This window comes from Aspergillus tanneri, assembly GCF_003426965.1.
Source record: "Aspergillus tanneri strain NIH1004 chromosome Unknown AapTan_1_pilon_pilon_pilon, whole genome shotgun sequence".
Lineage (NCBI taxonomy): Eukaryota > Fungi > Ascomycota > Eurotiomycetes > Eurotiales > Aspergillaceae > Aspergillus > Aspergillus tanneri.
Window position 1 is genome coordinate 1,752,130 of NW_022984628.1, and position 17,506 is coordinate 1,769,635.

At 46.4% G+C, this 17,506-nt stretch overlaps 6 protein-coding genes across 6 annotated transcripts; 3 read left to right on the plus strand and 3 right to left on the minus strand.

The window, feature by feature from the left end:
• Positions 1–1,783: 1,783 nt before the first annotated feature.
• On the plus strand, positions 1,784–2,046 carry ATNIH1004_002605 (uncharacterized protein; the record flags this gene model as incomplete). Its single annotated transcript, XM_033567292.1, has 2 exons — positions 1,784–1,876; positions 1,957–2,046. 2 exons carry the CDS (start codon positions 1,784–1,786, stop codon positions 2,044–2,046), a joined length of 183 nt encoding a protein of 60 aa, XP_033429287.1.
• A 3,429-nt stretch (positions 2,047–5,475) lies between these two features.
• On the minus strand, positions 5,476–6,054 carry ATNIH1004_002606 (uncharacterized protein; the record flags this gene model as incomplete). Its single annotated transcript, XM_033567293.1, has 1 exon — positions 5,476–6,054. One exon carries the CDS (start codon positions 6,052–6,054, stop codon positions 5,476–5,478), a length of 579 nt encoding a protein of 192 aa, XP_033429288.1.
• Positions 6,055–8,049: 1,995 nt separating this feature from the next.
• ATNIH1004_002607 (resistance to Congo red protein) lies at positions 8,050–8,650 on the minus strand (the record flags this gene model as incomplete). Its single annotated transcript, XM_033567294.1, has 3 exons — positions 8,050–8,383; positions 8,442–8,558; positions 8,643–8,650. 3 exons carry the CDS (start codon positions 8,648–8,650, stop codon positions 8,050–8,052), a joined length of 459 nt encoding a protein of 152 aa, XP_033429289.1.
• Positions 8,651–9,835: 1,185 nt separating this feature from the next.
• Positions 9,836–10,569, plus strand: ATNIH1004_002608 (uncharacterized protein; the record flags this gene model as incomplete). Its single annotated transcript, XM_033567295.1, has 2 exons — positions 9,836–9,851; positions 10,169–10,569. The coding sequence occupies 2 exons, from the start codon at positions 9,836–9,838 to the stop codon at positions 10,567–10,569; spliced, it is 417 nt and encodes a 138-aa protein (XP_033429290.1).
• A 556-nt stretch (positions 10,570–11,125) lies between these two features.
• Positions 11,126–12,121, plus strand: ATNIH1004_002609 (ankyrin repeat domain-containing protein; the record flags this gene model as incomplete). Its single annotated transcript, XM_033567296.1, has 2 exons — positions 11,126–11,207; positions 11,466–12,121. The coding sequence occupies 2 exons, from the start codon at positions 11,126–11,128 to the stop codon at positions 12,119–12,121; spliced, it is 738 nt and encodes a 245-aa protein (XP_033429291.1).
• Positions 12,122–13,046: 925 nt separating this feature from the next.
• Positions 13,047–15,229, minus strand: ATNIH1004_002610 (fungal specific transcription factor domain-containing protein; the record flags this gene model as incomplete). Its single annotated transcript, XM_033567297.1, has 5 exons — positions 13,047–13,849; positions 13,900–14,177; positions 14,233–14,439; positions 14,503–14,961; positions 15,219–15,229. 5 exons carry the CDS (start codon positions 15,227–15,229, stop codon positions 13,047–13,049), a joined length of 1,758 nt encoding a protein of 585 aa, XP_033429292.1.
• Between the last annotated feature and the right edge of the window lie 2,277 nt (positions 15,230–17,506).

Consider the following 17,506-nt stretch of genomic DNA (forward strand, 5'->3'; position numbering starts at 1 on the left):
CATCATCTGAACCCGTGTGCTGGGTAAGCATGATAGACTAGGCCAGTTGGATCATGCGGGCTATAGTGTGCTCCGCAGCCTCTCGCTGTAGGGCATATATATAATAGCTTAAGTGGCTGTTTACAGTAGGTATATATCTACCCGCTGGTAGAGTCGGGAAGATGGCTGCATTGAGGTTGGCAAATTGGGACTGCCAGAATTCTTGCTTCCTATCCACTTTGGACAAATAGTGAAGAAATGCGCTGAAGGGTGGACCAGGGGCTAAAGTCTCACCGTGATAGGCAGCCTCAACCTGATCAAAGAATAATCGCATAGAGACTCCATCGTACAGAGCATGATGCATGGTTATCACTAGCTGAAAACTGTGTCGTTTATTTAGAATCATCCCAAACCGAACCAGCGGCGCACCAAATTCCATGGGCATCCGGGCATCCTCGGCCAAATAATCCGCTGTTGAATTGCCGGTCAACCATTTAATATTCCTGCGAATAACCACCTGGTACAGTCCCCTACTTCCCACCTGGACGATCCGCGTTCTCCAAATGGCATTGGCTGCGACTACCGCTTCCATGGCATGCTGCAACCGTGATAGATCTACCCCATATTGAAGATCCAGCACACTCTGGATAATGTAACGCTCTGGCTCTCTGATTAAAATCGACACGAATCCCTCTTGGAGAGCCGTGCAAGGCAAAATATCCTCCACAAGCTTATTAGGGACATGACATTGCTCGCAAGCGGCGCGCTAAGCTTCAGCACGAGTCTTAGCACTGCCCAAGAGGCAGAAGGCGGAAGGAGATGCGTCAGAGAGTTCGTCTTTAGACAAAACACGCGCAACCTGTGCGAGCTCGGACAATATACGATGGTTGAATATATCTGCGACTGTAAGAGTAAGGCCTGCTTCTCTAGCCAGCCCAACCATCTTCATTGAATCACCTCCCAGATGGAAAAAGCTGTCTGCGGGCCCAATATGCGACGGAGAGAGGCCCAATAGGGTTAACTACATGCTTTGTAACGTGCGTTCTATCTCTGTCCGCGGAGCAAGTTTTGTACCGGAAACAAATCGGTAGTTGACCGGCGTCTCCTCTGGCCAATTGGCCACCTCAGCACGAAGTACCTGGCGATCGGTCACTTATAGTGCGAGGAATGCGTCCCAAAGGAATAAATAAAGTGGGAACCATGTAGTCTGGCAGGCGCTGCCGCAGCTTGGTCTTGATATCCATTGCCATCTGCTTTTCACGATCTCTGGAGATGACTTTGCTAACTTCCTCTACAATAAAGATTGGCCTCTTGCCAACGAATACTTCTCCTCCTATTGTTAATTCCGTCTGCCCTTGTTCCAGTCGACTAGACTTCGAGCAGTATACTACTGGGTCATTCACTTGAACCCCGGCGAAATGCAGCAGCGGTGAGATAAGGATGTTTTCGTAGCGCGATAGTATAATAGCCGCGGCAGTCATAAGCAAGAGGGAAATGGCGTGGTCGGCAGTCAGAAGAGATTTCCTGCACAACATGGATCTAGCACATTGGGAGTCCACTTGGAAGTCTGCTTGATGATCCGCCTCGTGACGTTTTAAGTAAAAGAGAAGCGAAGGCCTACCTAGTACGCGTCTCCGACACGGGAGCCCAAGGACGACTCGTTACGCCTCCATGCGAAGTTTCCTAACACTATCTAATAAAGAGAGATCCTTATCTCGGACAGAGTATAAACATAGTGATATCCGAAGAACTGCCTCTCTTTTGACAATCCGTTGAAGCTCACACTGCGCCTCGTTGTGCTATCATGCTCACCCACGGCACACGCAAAACAGTTATGGCAGGCACCCATACCCTTGGCTCTGAAAATGGCTACAATCAGAATTTCAAAAAGTCTGACGTATGTATAGCGGTGGAAGCATTGAAACAACATCTTGTTAGCACGTTCAATACATGGCATTTCAACTAATATACAGCTAGATTGGCTATCGGTGCTTGAAAAACATGATCCCGGGAACCGTCTACAGCATCTCATCTAATACAGTCCCGGTCGCGTCGTCTTGGACCTAGGTAGTGGGTGAGTAGGCTTTCGATTTCAGTCAATGGTAACCAGAGTGTCTCTCATGTCCATGTGTCTTTAGAAATGCGCCCAAGGTTCGAGGATTGCTAGACAGATTCGTAGAACTGCAGACAGACGTTTTCTACTTGCCCTTGACCTATCTCGACATGAGCTTGAGCGAGTCATACGATCCCCTGCAACCCAATATCGCTTTGTCAAAGGCTTTCGCATTTGTGGTACTTTTGAAGACGCCCGTTTGTAGTCACTCAAGATAGGCCAGGAAGTGCTTTCTCTCTCGGGGCGCTACCTTTTGGCAATGACATGCGCAGTGTGGCGTCAGCGAATCTTGAATCATGGGCAAATGTGTTGAGCTCTGATGACTACATGATCATTGGCATGAATGGGACCTAAAGACGAGTCCAAGATCTTCCGTGCCTATAACGATGATCAGGGTATCTGGCATAGCTTTATCAGCGGGGCTTTGCCAATTCAAATGAAGTTCTTCAACACAGTTAGTACCATAATCAAGACTGCGACAGGTTGGAGAGATTTAGCAGGGGCCTACACGTCATGAGTTCAGTCTCTGTGCGCTTCATGATATAGACTGTTCTGAATTGGGTATCCGGTTTAAAGCGATGAGCAAATAAGAACGTATACAAGCTTTAAATACGACACAGGGGAGAAGTGTGCACAGTACAAGCGTGCTGGAATGGTTGTTAATCCTATCCACCAATCGCCAATTCTGTATGTGCTTGAGGTTGTGGGCTGTTGGCCCAATTTGTCCCTACTGCAGAGTCCATTCCCACTACTAAGTCTGTTCCTACTCCTGTACTGAGTCGATCTGAATATAGAAATTGCTTACTCTGCATTTTCCCAGGGTCGGCTCATATTGCTGGTTAGCTAGGAATTGCATGGTAGTTTCTCTGCTTAATTACAGGTAATTATACACTTTCTTGTGTCCTAGCGTAATTTTAGAAGTTGCTTGAAGGATCGTCTATAGTTGCTGCTGCGTTCCCATGTTACAGAAATTATAACCTCTAGCGGCTGATTTACCAGACATAATAAAACAATCTTATATCCTACTATGGAACTCCAAATCTTTGGATGCAGCTTTAGGTAGTTAATTTATTGTAGCATTGCTATTAAAATAATATATTCTTACGAAAAATTATTAAAGCAGTTTATTAACTGGGGCCAGGATGTATTTAGTCGGATAATTTATACTAGTTTAGAACCCAATACAACAATAATAAACATTGTCTATTGCTCGCAAAGTGGACCTCGATTGTAAAGCCAGAGGCCTTTTCTATTCTGTGTCTATCAATTCAAAGGTGTGGGCTTGGCTCTGCGCGTTTTAGTTGGCTTGCTGCTCGAAGGAACCCGATCGCGAAAGAAGAAAATGATCCTGAATATACATTTAGCATATGCAGAATTCTCTTCTTCAGTTCTTGGCACCCGCAACACGTAAGTTATGCCACTTTTCGCTCCACCACTAACATCGCCATAAACATACTGAATGTCTGTATTTATACTTCTAACTTGGGTTATTCTGAAGCATCTGAGGTTATTAGTATTATTATGATTTGAGTGCCCCTTAATCTCATGTTTCATGGAATAACACCAAAAATGCATGTCCGACGCGTTGTAAATTAAAAAGAGAGATCAATTAACTTGATTGGGTTATATTGAGATCAAATTTATCCCTTCACATCCAATGCTACCACATGTAAATCCTACTATTATTTATATATGTACGCGTTATATGTAGACAAGTTTCTAGTGGAATGAAATTTTTAACGCTATAAGTTAAAATTTGACCCCCCAAAAAGTGGCACAACTTTTCGCGTAGGAGGTGCCAAGAACTGAAGACAATTCTGCAAACACTAAATCATGTGCACTGCATAATAGCGTACTACGTGCTTTTGCAATTAGAATAACGCAACAGACTCCGTAACGCCGAATCCATAGCGAGAATCTACCCTCTCCTCCCAAATCATGGTTGGAGATGCTTAAATATCTACTAAGAGATAGCTTTATCACAGCCGCAGCAAAAGAAATTCAGGAACTTGATAAAAGGTGTACTGCAACGGTGGTGGAATAGTTAGAGGGGCGAGGAAAGGAGATTAGTCCGTTAAAATGGGTTTTTACCGATAAATTTAATAAAGATGGTTATTTTATGAAGTGCCAGGCACGCATTTGTGTAGGTGGAGATTTTCAAGCCATTTCAGATAGAGATATTAGAGTGTATATTCTATATCATGGCGCCTAAGTTGGGATAATCAAAATGGTACTGCAGAAAAGTCATCTTGTGTTGTTAGTCAGGCGATTTATAAGCATATATATATTTCTTTCCTTCTTATTCTTTCTTTCTTTCTTTCTTTTTTTTCACAGGTCCGTCGACGCACCCGGGCTGTTGTCAACCGGTGGATATCTGAGGCGATGATATTCATTAAACCGCGAACGGTTGCTTTTCGTTTTGAGTCAGTGGTTGGTGGGAGGACACCCCTCCATGTTTTTAATTGTGGGTATCTTTCTTCCAGATACTCTAACGCGGCCAGTGACGGTCATACTATGGTGGGCTTGCTGGCTTTCTGGTCTGAGAGAGTGCTTCTTGCAGAACTAATGTTGGGATTGAGCCTGACGGGTTTATTAATTTGTAGGCAGCTGCTCTTTGGTCGTCGACTGCCACGTATTCATAGCTGATGTCCGTGAGTTGGAGCGCAAGACGTAAACGTGCTAGTCAGGATACTATTTGGCGTAGATAATTACTTGAGAAGACATGGAGAGTCCGAAGACAAAGATGAGGTTGGAATTAGGTGGACTTTACTTAGATACTGACCCCTCGTACTGTGTGCTGCATCGATCTCATTACTGCGCTTCGCAGCATTCAAAAGGTTACCTAGTATGTACACCAGCAATAGGTTGACGAAAAGGAAGATGCCCTGCTATTTGAACAAAACTTATCTTGTTGTTCCAGTATGCCTCTGCCATATGGTCAACCAACGGGGAATTCACATAAGAGTACTAGCGGTGTGCTGAGATATAATTCTAAGAAAGATCTGCCCAAGGTATGATAGCCTTCTGGTCGAGTTGCCTAGACTTAGCGAAACCTCAACAGGGTGTATATTCAGGACTACGGACGTCGCAAAGCCAAAGTACCTAATCAAGAAGAGGAATCATCCGATCATATTCATGTTTCTACATAAATAAACAAAATAAAAACAAGCCATTACAACCTCTGCATTCGCATTACAGAATGGGGAAAACAAAAAAGACAAAAACCCATTCTGAGGTCAATGACGCATCCCAGCACAACGGAGCAATTTACAACAAGAGGAAGAAACTACCAACGGAATGTTAGCTATCCAATAGTAGCAAATAAATTTCAAACGAGTAAATGTCTTACGTTTTCTCTCTCTTGCCAGCCGACGAGTACAGCTTTAATCCCCAAGCACTACACTGAACATAACAGCCTCGTTAATAGCAGCATCTGCTCCCCACCAGGGCCCCTCTTGCTGGTAGTTCAGGTTGACCGCGTATACCCCCGCAGGTATCTTGGGCTTGAATATGTAGATATCCTTCTTGGCAGGACCATCGTTCCAATCTTTACCAGAGTCAAAGTCCCGAGTGCCCCCAACCGTGCCCTTGGTTTGCCATACGAGCTTATGACTCTTGCCTGTATACCAAGCACCGCCCCAGTAATACCACGGGTTCCGCTGCTCCTGCGAGAGGATGGTTCCGTCGGCCTGCTGTCGGAAACACCATTGTAATTCCGTATATGTCCACCTGTCTCTCCCGTAGAAATTATACCAGGGGCTGCACTCTGGAGATGTAACAACTTTGGCTGCTTTAACGGTACCATTCAGGGCACTTGGGGGCCTAGAGTCGGGAGGGGGAGGACTGCCAGCCTTGGTAGGGGAGTGTGTGGAATGAGCTGGTACTATGCTGTTGAGACCAGTGGGCACGGCGCAGGAGAGGAGGGCTGCGGGAAGAAGCAGAACTAGCTTGCGGAGCAACATCTTGCTTGTGAAGTTTCTGTAACTTGGTAGAGGAAAAAAGATGGGCAATTGGTAAGAGCAACTCTGATGGGGATTTCAGATGAATGACCCCTATTTATAGGGTTATACTCCGTATCCCATGGTGATTCATCATATGACAATTTCCATCTTCCTTTCCTCCGGTCTCGCTGGCTCCTTTGCTGGCTAACATGCAAAGTGACTGATAGTGTTCCGAGTCACATTGCATACTATGTACCCACTGTAAATAAAGAGGTGTATAAGTGACTCAGTCGGCTTAGAGCAGTGCTATCCTTGGGATAGTACTAGCTGAATGGGCCTACTATTGAATCTAGTTTTATATTCTAAATAACAACCAATATACACGGTGATTGGATATTTATACAGTATTAAATAGGAGACTACCGTAGATATTTGTTAGTTATACAGGACACAGTAATTTTTTTTTAAAAAAAAAAAAATATAAATAAATAAAAAAAATGGCTATATACAATTAGCTCTATGGTGATGAAATATAAGAAAGACAGTCCAGGGAGTTCATTTATTTACTTGCTTTTGGGGTTCAGCTACGCGTATAAGCGGAATACCTATAGTGCATGCTTACTTTTATCTACTAGCCCTACTAGCCAGCCATGGCAGGACTGGGCCTAAACAATATGCAGATCTAGAACCAGCAAGTCTCAATCACGGTATCCACAGTGACGGTAAGATTCTTAAGCTAGTTTATTTAATAGTTAATTTGCACAGTCGGTAGCGGTCTGCTTATACCTAGTTAATTCCCTGATCGTCATATTTATGTCCCTATATGCAGGGTTGTAGAGCTGGGCCCGGCTGAGTTGAATCCGCAATCCTACTAGTAGCTTTATCCCTGCAGGGAAAACAAGGGTATTTTTCTCTCCACTGCTGTGATCCGATGCATGTGGCGATAGTGCATGCCGCATTGCTGATCCTCTCAGCTATTGTCGATCCTTGCATACAGAATGTGCGTTCATCAATCCGGCGAACACAAGTCGGTCGGAATCTAATCTGCGCCCTTCTGGTTGTATACTCTTAGCCTTTGTCTAAGTTTACTTGGGCTTTGATCCCGGTTGGCTGCGAGGCTAATTACTTGACTCAGCCTTGTATCTGCAAATGACATTTGATATTAGTCGGTAAGTTATCACTCCCTACTGAGTGTCTATCTGGTTAGATACTGATGTGATTAGGCTCTTATGACTGGAGCTAACAACTGCAACATTGCCTTTCTGCATTTCGATGCTTTCTGCAGCTAGAAGGGTTCACCAGCTCAGCTGCCACTTTTTTACAGGAATAAAGTTGCGAGATAATATTCATTGGTAGTGTTGAAAATCAGGATGCCTAAGGCACCTTCGGGTATCCTAGTCCTGCGGCCATCTGATATATCACATTCAGGGGCTAAGGGACACGTAGACATAAGGAAGCGTTTGTCTACGTTCCTAGATAGAAGAATATACTCACCATGCGATACTAGATCGCACCGATAATTTTAATATACTATCCAGTCACTGTTATCCTAGCACCTCACGACATAGCTTCTTCCCCGAGATTCTCAACAGGTAGCATTGTATTACATTCATTTGCTCTTTACATGTCTCTACCACATCTATAACTGTACTTGTATTACATAGAATAGAGAAGAGTAGGTCTTAGCTAAGAGCATTAAACAATAACTACCTTAAGTAATATTCTTAGGGCTAGATACAGCCTGATCGGGTTAGTTTTTCTAGTGAGGAAAATTTAGTCGCTCTCCCGGCGAAGCCCGTTATGTGGCTTAGCAATTGATCGATAAGGCATCCAGCTCAGTCAGATTTAATATACTGTTTAACATATATGCAATAATGAACACCAATTAGAGTACCTAAAAAAATCACATAGCAATCACTATCCTGTAAAGAAAATCATAATACTCCATAAATTCCTAAATCCTAATCCATAATAAAGTAAGCCACCCAGTTAGTCAATACCTTCTAGCCTGGAATTCTACTTATAATTCCCTGGTGGCGGTCCCGCCGGCGGAGAATACACTCCCTCCCGGGCGTACGCATTCGGTGGCTGTTGCAATCCATACTCCTGGGGACCTGGATACCCTTGATTATATCCTTGATTCTGTCCAAAATATCCCTGATTCTGCCCGTAATTGGCCGGGTACGACTGTGGTGGCGGTTGCTGCGGTTGATATCCTGGAGGTGCAGGGGGCGCTTGATTCGGATACTGCTGTGGCTGTTGCCACTGCGCACCTGTATTCGGAGCGATCCATCCAGTGCCGTACATGGGTTTCTGCCCGTGTCGACGACGTTTGCGAGCAGAGGCACATCTGCCAACAGTCAGGAGAGTGTATTGGGGTGATTTTGACGAGGAAGAGGGATACTGACGCGAAGAGGAAGAATGCGACTACTCCCACGAAAATAATAATACCGAGTAGGACCCATCTGCCCCAGTTAGACCATGATGAACGGCATCGGTACAGGTTGCCAAATCGGTCTCGACAGCTAGTAGGGTTGATTAGTGGTTGATCAGAGGATAAGAAGAGGACAGGAAGAGACAATAGATCCTGAATAGACTGGGGTCCTTACTATGCCATGATGTGAAGGTTTACAAGGATAAGAAAGATAGTTGAAGAAAAGATCGAGAGACATTGCGTCAGATTTGACTCAACCTGTGGTTGTGGCTGTGGTTGCTTGGCTTGTCTGCATTCGGTAAGTCGGCCTTGGTTAAGGTTGGCTGACGTCATAATATGGGATCAGCCAATGGGGGATACCTGGTTTCTGGCGGCCTTTTCTTGGCGGCAAGCGGAGGAATTCCTGATCACGTGGAGGCGCACAAAATAGGAAGGAAGTGAATACCTCTTTAGATCCAGTTCTCTTGTTATTACACATACTCCGTACTCCGGATGGAACCATCTCACGCTTTCCCTTGTCTGCGCTTGGCCCAATTTAGATTTCATTTCTTCCAGTCTTGTTTATCTGTTACTCCGTCTCCGTCCCCTGATGATTGAAGCTTGCCATATCTAGCTTGTTTGTGACTCTATACTGAGAACCCTGGGTTTCTTCTACCTTGCAGGGACCATTGATAGCAAGGCATGCACACAAACTTTGGGTAGTGGTATTTCCCAGCGATGTTCTGTGAAGACATACTGTGGATGCACACACTACCGCCCGACTGGGTCATTAGTCTATACTATACACATGGTCGAAATAGTCCAGTCCAGTACTCAGGGAGAAACACCAACCAACAAGAGCACTCTGAACCGGTCGACAGGTGACTTCGATTGGCGTCTGATGGAAATGGGCTTAATAAATAAAGCATTCCATTTTCTGGTTGGCACACCGGAGGCAAATTCCAGTTAGAGGTGCCACGGCTGTATGCGTCCTGCGGCTTCATGCACCCTTAATTACACCAGTACACCGTGAAAGGAAAGAACGAACCTCCTGGGTTGCATTGCAACCTTGGTATCTACCTTTGGTTTGGTTGATGCTTACTTCACACGACATCTTATCTCATCAGAGTCAGGCACCGTTGACTTCCGGTAACGCATGCCCTTCAGGTTCAATAGTGGATATGACTCTTACTTACCCTCTTTGGTCTTTGGTAAATATTCCTTTCACCAACCATCTGCGCTGTCTGCGCTTGGTCAGCATGATCAGCGGCTTACCAATTGCGGAGGCAGCATTTATACTGCGTTTCTTCTCCTGCAACCTGGCGTTGATGAACAATTTCCCTAGACTCATCATCCGTGGCATCGGTAACTACTGAGACTCCCACAAGAATGGTCAGCGGCAGAAGTATGCAGCAGCTGCAGAGGAACTTCTCCAGACTACGGACGTGGCGGATGTTAAAGATACCCCGGAGCCAAGATGGGTTATGCATGAAGATTAGTTGGGACTCATTTCATTTTATGTTGTAGGTTCTTCAAGTCAATGTTCTTCGAAATCAATCTTACCTAACGGTAATAACATGCTTTTAGTGAAGATGGTCGTCGAAGATGTGGTGTATGTACAACACCAGGTAAAGGAATGGTTTTGATCTCTCCAAGAAGGCACGAACCTAATTCCCATCTCGTTCTAACATTACAGTAGCATTACATTCTGACTCTCTTTAGAACACGAGGAACGCGAACACCGTGAGGTCCTCAACTGGGTTACCCCAGTTGACTACGGACCTCAGTACAGCGACATCCTTACGGAGAGGCATTGTGATATAGGGCAATGGCTCCTAGACTCGCCAGAGTACCAGGCCTGGTTAGAGGGCAAAAAGCGGACCTTATTCTGCCATGGGATTCACGGAGCTGGGATGACTGTTCTCTCCGCAATTGTGATTCGCGATGTCTATAGCAGGTTTCAAAATGTTTCTAACATCGGCATCGCGTACATATTTTGCAATGTTCAACGGCATGGTGAACAGACGTTAGAGCACTTGCTTATGAGTCTCCTAAAGCAGTTCGTCCAGCGACAGGATTATATTCCCGGAAATGTAAAGGCTTTTATGCAAGCACAAGAATAACACATCACGACCCCCGATAAACGACGTGATGATCTCACTTAGAACCATCGCCGTTTATTCCAAATTTTTCATTCTTATCGATGCTCTTGACGAATACCAAACGGGATCCGAACACCGAATGGCTTTCTATCAAAAACCTTGGCCTTCAGGCCAATGCTGAAGTGAATCTCTTCGCAACTTCGCGGTTCATTCAGGATATCGGAAGACAATTCCAAGGAAGTATAAGACTTGAAATCCAGAAATACCTATATGAGAAGTTGCAAAATTTACGATAATTGGTTTGGAAGGATCTCCAGGGCGGCAGATGGAATGTAGGTAGCATTCCATATAAGCGAACATGTCAACTGATATTTGCCAGGTTTCTGCTTACACAGCTCTATGTCGATTCTCTAGCCTGTAAGACAACGTGTAAGGAAATAAGGAAGACACTAGAAGATATGGAAGTAGATTCTGAGGCACCAAATGATAGCACGAAATCCAAAGCATTAGATCTCGCCTATATGCAAGTTATGGCACGATTTAATATTCAAGCACCAGAGCTCCAAGACCTTGCCAGATGTGTCCTATCATGGATCACCTGTGCCAAAAAAAGCCTTTAAGCTCTTCAGAGCTCCAACACGCTTTAGCTATCGAGGAAGGTGAGCCTGAATTTGACACATAGAATATCCAGGGTTGGATATAGTCTCTGTGTGTGCCGGCTTAGTTATTATAGATAAGAAGAGTGATATCGTCCGGTTAATCCACTATACAACTCAGAAATACATCGAGCGGACAAGGGGGTCTTGGTTCCCGGATGCGCAGATTAATATTACAAAACGATTCGTTACCTATCTGTCATTAACACTTTTTGCGCAGGGTCCTGCCCAACAGATGACGAATTTAACGCGAGGATAAAGTCACATATTTGTACGATTATGCCGCTAAAAACTGGGGACACGATGCCCGCGTGTCTTCGATTGAGGACGTGAATCAACTGATTCTGAACCTTCTTGAGGACGAAGCTAAGGCATCTGCTTGTAGCAACGCAGTGATGGTACCTGGCAGCTACCCGGGCTATAGTCAAAGGGTCCCACGGCAGATGACAGGACTGCATCTTGCAGTATTCGTTGGACTGGAGGAGTCCACTACAGCCTTACTTGACAAGGGTGCTGACCCAGGCCTTAAGGATACATTTGGTCGCACACCGTTGCACTGTGCCACACTAATTGGGCAGGAGGGAGTAATAAAGTTGCTGCTTAATAAGGATGCCAATCTAAATCTTAAGGGTCAGCTTGACGGGACGGCGCTACGTATGGCTGTGAGGAACAGACATGAGGCGGTGGTGAAGCTGCTTCTCGACAAATCTGATGCTGACCTGGACACTAGGGATCAATACGGTCGGACGCCGCTACGCTTGGCCGCGATGGGCAAGAATGAGGCGCTAGTAAAGCTGCTACTTGTCAGGGGTGTTGATCTAAATTCCAAGTATCGAGTAGGTCAGACGCCGCTACACTGGGCTATGCTAAACGGGAATGAGGATGTGGTGGAGCTGCTGGCAGGAACAAGACAGTGAAGCAGCTTCAGCTCGAATCCGGCCCAGGCATTGGTATCAACACCCATTGTGAACTGGACGTTAAGGACAGATGAGGTGTGCCTGAAGTGCATAGGTTGCTTAGTGGAATATATATTGGTTGGCGTAATATACAGCTCTGATCCGGCCTGGAATTTGTTTGTTAGGTTGCGTAGCTAAATCTACACCTCTTATATTTTCTAAACCCCATAAAACGCGAGCCTAAGATGACTATTGAGTGAATCTAGTGCCTTGTATTCCTATATCGAGGAGAATGATGATAAATTTCTGGTAGATTCTATACCTGAAGTATTACGTGACGATTTGATGCCATTAACCACAATCTTTAGAGTAATGGATAATGTTGGCTGATAGCAGTGGTGGCGCTCTGTTCTAACTGTTACTATATATTAGTTAGAAGAATTTCCACAGCTTTCCTCTATCTTCCATTGCTTTATCTCTTATTGGGACAGAACTCATCTCTTGGGGGCTTTCAAGGCACAGATTGTCTTAAGAAAAATGGAATCTCACCTCATTTCACTGACCTGGGGTCCAGAAGACCCTGAAAATGGTTGACTAAAGAAAGGATGTTTATCACACCTATTCCTGGCACAATAGTGTTAGCTTCTGATTAGAAGATTGTGAATGGCTTCTTGCCTATAGAGACATAAGTCCCTCCCATCAGTTAGACTACGCATACTTCACTTCATTGGAGATAGGATAGTGCAGGGATATATCAGGATAAGAAGTAAATTACTATAGTATATATAGATTAACAAAAACAGGCAGGCGCCGACTCCGGGATAGATATAAACATATAATGGAATATCGCTTGAAGCATGTATATAGGTATATAGATATGTAGACATAAGTATAGGCATAGAGGTATACGCATAGGTATAGGTATAGGTTCATGATATACATTACACTAGAGTGGCACCGCCGACAACGCCATCCATCCGTTCATTATCTCCTCTGTCGACGCATCCTGGTATGGATCCAACCAGGCAAGACCGCCATTCTCCGGTGGACATACCTGCGCAGGCTGGTTGCCATCTCGCGCTTGAGCAGGATAGAACGTCGACACAGGCATCGTGGTAGGCGCCGGTCCCGGCACGGGGACAGCAGACACTCGTTGCTGCTGCGTAGGTGTTGGCGCCGGAGGTAGCCCATCCGGCTGAGTGAGACAATAATTCCGATCGAACCACTCGTGGATGTGGCAGAGCCATTGCTCGTAGTGAGAGTACACGTCTTGTTCGCCGGTCTCGTCCACGTTCCGATTGGACAGCGCCTGCATGCGCCTCCTGCAGTTCTGCAGAACTAGTGGCATGTTCAGCGCGTCGCATAGGGGTCCCACCCGTTCGTGACGATATAACAATGGGTCCGAGGCCGTGACGGCTAGCTTGGCCGATATCGCAAGGATAAATCCAATTTGCACCCATTGCATGTAGCTGATGTTGTCTTCGACGCCCACGGGCCAGGTCAACACCGAGTCAAAGTAGCGTTCCGCAGCTGCTAGTCCACGGCAGAGAGAATCGATCCGGAACGTCATGGAGCTGGGGAGCATGGATGGCTCTCGCTGTCGTCGCGGGTAGAATGAAGGGGGTGCCTCGGGATGGGTGGCGTTTGACGGAGAGATATAGTGGTGTGGTGGAATAGCATGGAATTTGTCGAATAGGCTGACCTGCGTCAAATACAATTCTATGGTATGGCACTGCAGGGCGATAATCACTACAACAACGTTAGGCGGGAAATGAGGATTCTTGATGTCTCTCACGTACAACAGTTCGTTCTCGTATAGGAGAGCTGGTTCTTCATGTCTTCTAGCTCCTGTCGAAAGGCAAAAATGTGGCGCTCCATCTCGGCCATCCGGCCTTGCATGTCCGGAGGGTGACTGATCGAGACCTCATCGATCCGCTCAAGGAGATGTTGGAGTCGGACCAGATGGATCGTATACTGGTCACTAGGATATTCAGGCTCCTGGGCCAATTCCAGCGCGAATCTTTCTAGGTGAGGGGTCCAAGGAAACGTGCATTTTTTCTGCATGATGATAGAGACACTGGGATTTCCAATTAGCGTGGTGGTTCTGGACGCCGTCATCGGCGCGCACTAACCAGGACGAGATTACAAAACATCCAAGTACAGCCCTCTTTTCGTCACGCGCGACCGATGCAAGCTTGGCGTGTGTCATTGTCCTGATTTCCGACCGAGGGATGGAAGTTCGTAGCTCCGCCGGTCGATCTAGCCACAAGTCAACTACAATAGTAAGGGCGAGGTGGAAATAGGTCGTGAATTGGCGCGGTTGGTATAGATACTGGGACCTGAAAATATCCATTATTCGTTCTGTCCGGATGGGAACGACAACCGGAGAAAGAGAGGCCTACCATCCAAGGCTTACAAGCAACCCCTGTAGAACTTCGAACGGAGATTCGGCTAGTCCGAACACCATACATTCCCGAACGGCATTTCGGAATTCCTCGAGGAGCACACGCCGCAGCGGCATATTCTCGTACAAAGACACCGTAAGGATCGCTAGGAGTAGAAACGGCTTCTGTTCTCGTAGTTCCTGCAATGTCGTCTCCTCTGGTATGATAACGAAGGGAAAGTGTGGCATCATGCTCCTACGGAATTGATCAAACAGGGAGCAGGCATCGTCGAAACTGATGATTCCTTTCGCGATGACATCTGGCGCCGGCGGTTTCTCGCTCGGTGTGCGCTTCGTTGTCGACCCCTTTCGAGTAGTCCCCACGGCAGGGTTTATCGACGACGACTCCTCCTGAGGTGATTCGCTCTTGATTTGTCCCAGGAGCTGGTTGACTTTACCTTCGAGGGCTTCAATCCGTCTGGGCCGTGGAAAAGGGGTCTAATGAGCCTTGATTCTTCCAACACAGATAGGAGAGGGAAGGGGAAAAGGCCTTACGTCTCCCTTTTCGCGGGATTGTAGCGTGACCGAGCAGGTCGGAAGTAGCATTGTTTGTTCAATCGACGACAGCTGAGACGAGGTTGGTCAGCGGTATACAGGCTGTGGGCGCGCGGCTAACTGACCGGTCGCAAATCGGAGAACCTGGACTTCGCAGACATCGGATCTTCGCTCTCACACAGGTCTCGCATGTCTTCACCAAAGGCGGACCCGACGCGCCTGGCAGATTTGAGGCTGGTAACACCATCACATCAAAGGTATCCATCCACGTGGCGGAGCCGGACAAGGACGCGGACAGGGGAGCCGGGGTGCAGGTAGGTAGGTAGAAGTTTATATGGAGTTGGCGGACAATCGGACCCCGACTCCGTATCAGTGGGGACTGGCTTAGGTAAGAAGCCCTATTTTTCGTCCTGGATCCCTCAGGATTGCGATCCTGGTGGTTCAGGCGTCCATCGGAGGTTTGGGTCTTTGGGTCGGTGTTGGGAATCCCCACCCGCAGGAAATCGTCAGATCACTATTTGAAGTTCTTTCCGCCACTTCCCGCCTAGTCAAATGCTTAATGCCTAAATGACGACTCAGGGGGGAAGCGATTAATCCTCAGGATTCTCTCTCAATCACCTGGGTAGTTGAGAGCGATTGCGTTGTTTTCGGAGATGTGAATCAGCTGAGGGGCGTCCTTTTTGTGTTCCAAGTGAGAATACGGGGCGCCACGGATGTCGATCTTGGCACGACTTTTTGTTTCTGCAGCGGCTTAGCACGTACCACGGTTCGTTCATCACCTGCAAGGCAACGCATTGCATCACCACTTGGTCTCTATACGTCAAGACACGATTCTTCTCGGGAGTGAGGTAGTGATTATCTTGCCACCAGACAAATGGAGAGCATATTAAATGACATGAATAAATTCCAGTAAGACAGTAATCGGTTGTACTCCGTACTGTCGCTGCGGCATCTACGGTACCGTCCTCTCTCTCGACTTTCCGTACTTAATTAGCTAATATTTCCTGGATGTGAGCGATCAACTATCCCTCTAGACTGCGTTGAATGGGCTTATCAGTTGTCCTACGTCAGAGATTACTAAATCCTAGCTATTGACCGTCATTGACGGCGGCTTGAACCCAAGGTTCTCAGCCATACTCTATTACGTCGGCTCACATGATAGGCTCCTACTCGGCCATTCTAGATCAATCTCCTATTAATAGTACGTATTAACTAAAAGGAAGCCCCCTATTCCACGCCACGATAACAAGAAGTATCACACAATGGCCTGATGCCTGACGGAGCGGGTCTGAGTGCAGAAGAGGCTCATACAATCGTGATCAGAGACATATGTATATATACCCCGTCCCATTGCGAATCGAACGACTGATGCACTGCGTAAAGCTGCAGCCGCCCTTGAGTCTATCTGATGAATCGTGTCCAGAAACCTCGTTCGAGCGAGAGTGCACCGTACCTCCAGCCATTCTGAATAGGATCGTGTTTCCATCTGCTCCTTATATCCATGGATCGCGATCAATAGATCATTCTTCTATTTCAGTCCAGTTCTGGAAATGATTATCCGTGCAACTCCTCAAATGGCTGGAGAGGGGAACCCAACTTACTCTCTCCATTGACGTCCATGAATGAGAGTAGGCTTTGCGATGTAGTCCACCAATGGCAACGACCCAGCATCTTGAATACACGATGGGATAATTATCGATGTCCTGATTGAAAGAGCTACCCAATCAAATCTCAGGAATGCAACCCTGTCCTTAACCTGAGAATATATAGCACCTGAGTTATTTGGAATTGAGAGCCATTTCAAATAAACATATTCCGAGACTTCGCTCAACGGACCATATCACTCTCGTGCCAAAATATTATATCAAATACTTTGTATGGGGGGGATGTTGTATCACAGTCTCGGCATATGGACCTATGCTTATTTCGTACGTGGATTCGCGGGAAGATAATCAGGAGGAAACGGACACGGACACGGAAAGCAGGGGTTCATGTCCGACTTGGCGGGTCCTGGATGAGACGCTACTGCGGCATGTATCATCCCTGCTAGATCGTAAGCCAACTAGTTATATTAGTGTGCAGGCACCCCCAACACCACAATCATTCCCTTATTGGCCTAATCCTGTGTCGTCCCTATTGGTGAACGGTTTGTTGCTATGTCGGGGAGGTAGGGAGTAAGTTCAGTTTAAACTAACCAGACACAGAGACGAAAGTCAGATATATCCTATCGACACGTTCAAGGGTGGACCGAACAGTAATCGGAGGTACCCTGGGGGCATCCTATGTTATTGAAGAATTATATCGCAATTCCAAGTGCTTGTCTTCAAACTAAGGTGAACGGTTGGTAATGCTAGTTTATCCCCCCTGCCCCATAGCCCTGTCGTCAGCGTCTTGCGTGGTTTGTTTATATTGATTAGTAATAAATTAGTCAGCCCATTGAGTCAGCCTGGGGCATTCATTACCCATGC